The sequence below is a fragment of the Fopius arisanus genome, unplaced genomic scaffold (genome assembly GCF_000806365.1).
Source record: "Fopius arisanus strain USDA-PBARC FA_bdor unplaced genomic scaffold, ASM80636v1 scaffold00070, whole genome shotgun sequence".
NCBI lineage: Eukaryota > Metazoa > Arthropoda > Insecta > Hymenoptera > Braconidae > Fopius > Fopius arisanus.
The window spans coordinates 695963-703964 of NW_011887809.1; the positions used below are offsets into that span (position 1 = coordinate 695963).

General features: G+C 39.7%; 3 protein-coding genes across 3 annotated transcripts; all 3 read right to left on the reverse strand.

The window, feature by feature from the left end:
- Nucleotides 1-265: 265 nt before the first annotated feature.
- LOC105269534 (trypsin) lies at nt 266-1858 on the reverse strand. The gene is made up of 4 exons (XM_011309863.1): nt 1725-1858; nt 1152-1470; nt 642-945; nt 266-554 (listed from the first exon to the last, which is right to left on the reverse strand). Exons 1-4 carry the CDS (start codon nt 1774-1776, stop codon nt 390-392), a joined length of 840 nt encoding a protein of 279 aa, XP_011308165.1. The 5' UTR covers nt 1777-1858; the 3' UTR covers nt 266-389.
- Nucleotides 1859-2431: 573 nt separating this feature from the next.
- LOC105269533 (trypsin II-P29) lies at nt 2432-3665 on the reverse strand. Its single transcript, XM_011309862.1, has 3 exons — nt 3574-3665; nt 3028-3313; nt 2432-2963 (listed from the first exon to the last, which is right to left on the reverse strand). Exons 1-3 carry the CDS (start codon nt 3614-3616, stop codon nt 2492-2494), a joined length of 801 nt encoding a protein of 266 aa, XP_011308164.1. The 5' UTR covers nt 3617-3665; the 3' UTR covers nt 2432-2491.
- Nucleotides 3666-3887: 222 nt separating this feature from the next.
- LOC105269532 (carboxypeptidase B) lies at nt 3888-7918 on the reverse strand. Its single transcript, XM_011309861.1, has 7 exons — nt 7324-7918; nt 6372-6940; nt 5982-6140; nt 5562-5772; nt 5048-5290; nt 4645-4829; nt 3888-4317 (listed from the first exon to the last, which is right to left on the reverse strand). The coding sequence occupies exons 1-7, from the start codon at nt 7509-7511 to the stop codon at nt 4142-4144; spliced, it is 1731 nt and encodes a 576-aa protein (XP_011308163.1). The 5' UTR covers nt 7512-7918; the 3' UTR covers nt 3888-4141.
- Between the last annotated feature and the right edge of the window lie 84 nt (nt 7919-8002).

Here is an 8002-nt window from a genome sequence, read left to right on the forward strand (position 1 = left end):
TGTGACAAACTCGTTGGCATTATTGCACTTCGACAATAACTATTTAACAATATAATAAGTTTAACCAGAAGGAGAGATCGGATGAGGTAATCGGTGTTTTGTTCAGGGATTATTCAAAACTCCTGGAAAATTCCAGAAAATTTAATTCTAGAATTCTCTGTTTCTCAATTTAATTATCGTATTGTTTAAAAAAATGTAGAAAAGTGGAATGAAAACAAATGCGAATTTTTGTTGTGATTAACAGTTAAATATTTTATTGATTGAAATTATTTTGGGGAATTGAATTTATATAATACTGTTTGGGTATATTTTAATAATTTTAATTTAAATTCCCCCGGACTTAAGTTGGGAAATTAAGAAACTGAAAATCTTGAATTATTAAAAAATATTCAGTTCTCGGTGATGGTCTTCTGGATCCAGTCGACGAAGGCTGAGACCCTGGCGTAGACCGACGGAGCGCCGACACTGCCACAGGGTAATATTCCCCAGGAGACGATCCCCACGACTTCAGACTTGTTTCCATTCCTCGCGATCAAAGGTCCGCCCGAGTCTCCCTAATTAAAATTGAATGCAATTAAATTCAAAGAGTTTACGTCCAGAAATTTCCGAGTTTCTCATTGAATTTCAAAATGAAAACTCACACTGCAAGCAGAAGTTCCTCCAGTCAATGGTCCAGTGCAGACGTTGTTGTCGTGGAGAGGGGAAGGACCCACGAGCGCCTCAAGAGACTTTCTGCAGGTGGGGAGATCTACCACAGGGAGAATGACTGTTTGCAAATTGGCTGGAAGACTTGATCCACTCGGGGCTGTCGATCCCCACCCTGAGAGGGTGACATTTCCAGAGGGTCGAGCCCCAGCTTTCGGGAGATTAATAGGAGCAACTCTCTGGTTGAAAATCACTGGAGACTCCAGTTTTATTAGAGCCACATCAAAGGGGGCAACACCCCTACCAACGGAAATTTAATTAATCGATTAAAAATTTTCATTTTTAATTCATTGATTAATCTAAAAAAATTATTTATTTGGGAAGGAACGTGGGAAGACCTTTTGCGTTTAAATTATTAATCAGTTGCACAGAATTTCTCATGAAGATTATTGATGATTATGAAAAATTAATTGATCTGATTGATGATTAAATCGGGGATGACTTACCCTGTGTAATTCTCGTGAACGAACGATGAGATGACCCTGACCAGCTGCTCTTCGGCTTCGGTTTCCTTCAGCGAGTGCTTTCCCAGTTTGACAACGAAAAATCCAAAACTGGGGACTGCGTCGATGCAGTGGGCAGCAGTCAATACCCATCGATCACTAATTATCGATCCCCCGCAGAAGTGACGATAAGTTATTAGTGGAGGTAGGCCCCACTGAAGAGATGCTTGATGAGGAAATGCACCCTTAATTGCTTCACTTCCTCCAACTATTCGAGACAATCCGAGTTCGGGGACACTGAGACCTAGAAATGGACGTTGATCTGCGAAAAGAAAATAAAAAATTTCCTTTTCTAATATCATGATATAATATAATATTCTCCAGGAACTCACGAGTGGATTCCAAAATTCAATTTATATGATATATTTATATCATATATAATATAATAATAATATGTCATATAATGTATTCAAGCCATTAGAAAATATTTTTTTAGGTATGGGAATTAATAATTTCGTGATTATTTATAATGGAAATAATTAATTGCAGATAATTTAATTTAGTAATGAGACTTACCACCCTGTGCAATGGCCAGACAAGCCGCGATGAAAATAATCTTAGAAGCCATCTCGATCGATCACTAATAAATTTTCTGGGCCTTCTCGCATTTTATACCCAATCGATGATAAATGAATGAGTGCGAGACCAAACGCGCAATTCTCGTGAATTTCCCCAGATCCAATCACTGATAATATGTGACAAAATAATGCCGATTTTTCCAGGATACTTTTATTTAATCCCTTATCGGTTATTTATCAATAATTTTCTTAAGCCACTTACAGACGATCCACGTGGTATTGTGATCGATAATAGAACAAGTTTGCGTCTGTTTATCGGAGGATCGAAAAATGAAAGATAATTCCGAGGAAATCCCGAGATGTGAGAGTAAAAATTGATTTTAGAGCGGTGATAAAATTCAGTAGATCAGTGGATCAATGATAGCCGATTGTGGAGCGAAGTCAAGTGCCTCTTCGTTTTTAATGGTCGAGGGTTGTGCAAGTCATTTCGAGAGGCGATGAATCAATTATTAATTACAAATTTATCGATCCTGCACTCTATTTTTGATTACTTATTTCTCTGATCAGTCCAATGAATTCAAAGATCCGAATAAAAAGAATTCAATAGCGAATACTTAAAATAAGAAAAAACTAGAAATGAATAAATAAATGAATTATAAATCAATAAATAATGAAGGTTTTTAGGAAATTACTGGTTGACAAGAATGAAAATAAAATTCGCAACAGGATTTTATTGGTAATCAATTAATGACAAATTAAATTCACTCAGACTTTCACTTGAGACTGAATCCAATCGGTATATGATGAGACACGAGTGTAAACTGTCGGTGTACCGGCGACTCCACAGGGATAGGTCCCCCAGGATACGATTCCAACTTGTTCTGGATTTCCATTACCACCGAATTGAACAAGTGGGCCGCCAGAGTCCCCGGAGCAGGCGGACTTGTTTCCACCGACTGGCCCAGTGCAGATTTGAGTGTCAAAGAGCTCGACCTTGGTTGACGTGGACTTGAAGGATTCCAAGCACGCGTCGTAATCGACGATGGGAATTTCAACAGTCTGGAGTTGAGTTGGAAGCTTGGGAATAATTTTCGTAGAGATGGAGCCCCAACCCGTCAGGACTGTCTCGCCCTTGTGCTGTTTGCCAGCTGGAGGAAGGGCGACGGGCTGGATGTGCTCGGTGTAGGTCAAAGGGGTCTTCAAACGGAGAAGACCAATATCATGTTGGGCAATACCTCTGGAAAGATCGTTAACAATCAGCGAAACTTTTTTTTTTAATTAATTGTCTTGCTCGTTCTTACCCTGGGTATTTTGGATGGGATATTCTGACGGTGACCACTCGATTTTGCTGGCCAGACTCGTCCTTGTTGATTACGTGCTTCCCAGCACTCACCTGGAATCGTCCAATTTTGGGGATCTCTGTGATGCAGTGGCCAGCGGTCAGTATCCAGCTTGGGCTGATGATGGAGCCACCGCAGACGTGGCGGTATTTAATTAGAGGGGGGAGTCCCCATTGGACTGACACTTGGTACGGGTACTTGTGGGGTACAGCTGTCACACCATTGGTGATCCGGGGGTTGGCCAGCCCTTCAATCCGTTTCAAATAGTTATCAATCAATCGATCGATTGATTATCTTTAATTTTTTTATTGTCGTTTTTCACCGAAAAATTTATCAATCAAAAAAGACAGTGCATTCGTCAAAAAATAATATTTCTTCATTTCATCGAATTGAAAAGAACAATTAAAAAATTGCTATTGCGTTTAATTTTTATTTTGAGGATACATACATGAATTCATAATTTTTTATATCGTTAGAAGTCATAAAATTGATTAATGTAAGACTTACCTTGGGCAACGAGGAAAGAAGCGATCAACCACTGGAACAACATTTCGGAGGCCTCTGACTCTTCCGCTGTCTGCGATCATTATATATGATCATCATATCAGTCAGCAATGATAATGGCCACTCCCGAATAAAATTAATGCGATCAGATCAGTCACCTCAATCATTATTTTGATTTCGTTAACGACAAAACATTGAAGCAATTTGAACTTTGTACGCCAAAGAGATTTTTCCAGGAAAAGTTTTTAAAAAAATACCAGAAATCTTCTAGTATCCGATTATTTATTATTTTTCAATTAAAAATAATAACAGTCATAATTTATTGATTATGTACAACTTCGATTTATGATTATAGTGATTCCACAAAACATAAATGATTAAATAATTAAATAATCTAGAATAAATACAAGTGATTTCACAATCTCTTGACACAATGATTGTAATTAAAAATAATCATTGGAGAATTCGATTCCTCACGAATCAAGCACCTGGTGGAGATGAGGTATCTTCATGTGGACCGATCCACGATTTAATTAATTGACCTAGAGTTACTCAAGAATAAATAACAGATTCAAGTGTCATTAGAGACCAAACGAGCGATGGCTCTGACCCCAGCCCAGGTCTCCCTAGCTGTTGGAATAATCTGAGTTGCTGGCAATAAAAATCCATAAGTTCCCCGATCCCTGAGCTCCAAGGTATACGAGTACTTTATCCCCGCAACCCCTTTTGCCCAATCGTCCGATGCACCTGATGATCAAAGTAAACAGAAACATTAATTAATTCCCCGAGGATCTTGATTGCAGCTAAATCAATGAATTCGATAATGATATCTCCAGAATTTCCATCCAATTTATCAAACGTTTTGAGATCACGTACCTCATTCCAGTGATTTAACGTATGTAAATCAATTAATATATTTGATAATAATCTTTACTCCGATAACATGTCATTCCGTGAATTCAATTCAATCGCAGCATTTGCGTTTTATTAATGGGACTCGGGAAACTCCATTTCTTAGATTTTAAAAATAATACTTGCAGTATTTAATATCCCCAATTTATCAACCATGATTACCTGTCGTGGGGTAGAGGAGATCTGCTGACGAACCCACTTTGTACGCAGTGCCATGCACCTTGGCGATGGCTTTGGCAGCTTTTCGGGCGATTTTTGCAAGCTCAGCGTAATCTGCAGGTTTCGCGTGAGTGTGACCCCACGGAACCAGCCACATCTGGTTGTAAGAGTGAAGAGTCAAGTACAGCCTGAAAAATTATTTTCAGATAATCTATCATTCCGGAATTCAAAAGGATTTTATTTCACCGAATTATCATGTATTATTAAAAACAATTGTTTAAAAAATGTTAAAATATATTAGCAAGAAGTTGAGTAGAAGTGGGTTTTGTAAAAGAGGAATTTAGTGTTAAGGAAAAATCGAAGGAAGAATCGAAAATCAACCGTGAGGATTTATTCTAAGACGTACTTTATATTGTGTCGATTAGCCATGATGTAATCAGCCATGGCCTTGGTCTCGGGCTCGGAGAAGGCTCGAGGACCCTCGTAGGTCTCATGACAAGGATCGTTGCTTGCACCACCTCTCCTGTAGTTTCTGTCCTCGCCCCAGTGATAATCGAAATTTCGATTTGGATCCACACCCTCGCACTTGCCCCACAGCCACTGGGTGTAGTGTGTCACGAGGTGAAATAGACCGGCTGGCGTATACCGACTATTCATTGACAAATTTCACCGACAATTATCAATTAATTCGTCAATTAATTTCTCATTGACAACAACATCCTCTAATGAGTCCATAATTTCCGAAATCATGGGATTTCCATTATTGAGTCACAATTCAAGAGAATTTAATTCATTTAGATTAACGAACTAATTAAGAAATTTATGATAACTTTGATTAATTATTTTATTAATTTATGGTGAATTAGGGGCATTCAGGGAAAAATTGAAGGTAATGGGTCTCGAGGGATAGATTTAATTACCTCGACTGGTTATCCTCCTGGTGAGTACTCCGGGTTTTTCTCCAGAGTCTGTCCCCGGTGTGGCTGTACTCGTAGCCATCAGGATTGGCCAAGGGCAGGATCATCCAATCTGTCGTGTCAAGGAGTTTAGCGTACGTCGAATTTTTCTCCACCAACTGACTCAGGATGTAGGTCGCAACAGCTGGTCCTATCCACTCCCTCGCGTGCATTCCTAATCATGATGACTATTATTCTCCTAATTATCGGTTCATTGAAAGACAATCGATGAGAGAAATATCCTTCGACATTTTCTTTCAAGATAAATAACTTCTCAATCGATCTTTAAAGAAACTGCAAAATTATCTCGTTTACTATTTTAGGAGTGATTTATCAGTTCAAGTATTTTTATGCGAGTATTTATGGTTTTAGTGTCGATTTTACCTGCGTCGATCCAAACAGCTGGTTTTGCACCGGATTTACCTCGTCCTGTTGAAACTTTTACGACTTTCAGGGGCTGACCTTCGAAGCTGTGCCCAATTGTTTCAAGTTCTACTAATGTTGGGTAGGTGAACGCGAGGTATTCCAGGTATTTCATAATTTCTAGTTGAAGAATGCGGAGTTAAGTTAATAATCTACAGAAGGCAGCGTAATAATATTTTCTTATCCGTATAATTAATTTTTCTCATCGATAGGTTTCGAGATGAATTTATAAAGATATAATTCGATTGTACTTCCAAGATTTTTCCTAAATAAATTAATTGTAAAAGAAAAATTAATTGTTTTTCGCAGTGTAAAATAATATTATATATTATATATTTGCAAAAATCTCACCAGCAAATCGATGATATCGTTTCCACGTCATGGAGTGTCCCTGGACGTTGACGAGATCGTCCCTCTGCTCCTTCGACATCTTAGGGTTCTGATAAGCGATGGTCTTCTGGATATCGGGAATGAGAACCTTGAAATCGATATTCTTGTCCCTCAGGTAGTCTCTGACGTCGTCAATAATATCGGGTGACACGACGATATCCGTTGACTTGTTGCCAGCTGGTTGTGTCCAGAACTTGATCTCCTCAGCCTCGGAGTCTCGCATCTCCCGCAACTCCTCGACCTGTTGTTGACTTACCGGATGAATCCGGAGCAACTGATGCCCTTTATAACTCACTCTGCTGATCATTGTTTTTCCGTTTTTTGATTCTGGCCCGATCACATTGCTGACGAGCGAACTGAAACTGTCGGAGACGACATCGAGGACCGTCTCCAGGATGTTAGAGAGGGAAAACCCCCGGGCGCTGGACCAAATCGGAAGCCAATGGAGTTGCTTCCTCCGAAAAGAGGATTGAGTGATTCGTCGAGGGTAGCCTTCCTCAGTAATTTGCACTAATTTATTCTGAGGTAATCTACAAAAAAAAATAACAAAAAAAAATACAATCCATTAAACAATTAACACAATCAATCGATTTCTTCGAATAAATTTAGATCTCGATTTATTTATTCCAAAGAACTTTTTGAAGAGAAGACTTTTCAAAGGAATTGTCCGGATTGTTGACGTATTGTTTACCGATTGTTTAGGAATATTTCGTTGTCGCAAGTGTGTTTAATTGAAATAAATAATATTTCTCAGTGCATCTGCACAATGAAAATCAAATGTGCTAGAATGTTCTTAACACATTGAGTCCGAAAGGATGTCAACGTAAAAGTGGAACGACCCGGTCGATAGCCCCTGGACCCACCCAATCCAATTATCCGAGATTAATGAACAATTAAAATGACCTCTAATTACCCATTGATTATGGAAGAATCCCTGGTCTCCTGCATCCAGAGGCCTGGCTCTCCGTTATCAGTCGAATGCACATCAACTTGCGATAGTGGACTGCAACAACTTGGGCTTGCACACAGAACAATCGAAATAACCGAAACTAAAGTACCGATCGATTTAGCGGCTCGATTACGCGATATTTTAATAGCCATGGCCTTGATTGCGAGAAAACCTGGATGCGAGCGTGACGATGGCTTCGCTGTTACTGAGGCTGACCTTCACAGGTGTAATCCCCTTCCCCCAGAACCAGTCGCTCTCTGATCTCTGAGCTGATGACGGGAACTCGGTGCCAATGACTTCTGGATTGTCACTGTCATGGGCCATAGACGACTAATTGTTTGGTGCAAGTCTTTCACTTGGTACCAGCCATTTACTTGGAAGTCATTTGTCACAGGTGAATTGTCTGTGGCAATCAACTTCCTGGATTTTCGGTACTTGTTGGGGATAAACCAGTTTGGTGTAACGGGAGTTTAATAGGAGAGGAAATGGAACAAAGTGAATATCGGTTTCAATTTCGGGGTGCTCTGGGATCTCTCGGGGGATGAGGGGTTTGCAGGTCTCGGTGGATTCATCATGGGAGGATTACACTCGGGGCCTCTGGTACGCCGTATCCGTTCACCTGGACAGACTCCCAGTAGGTCAG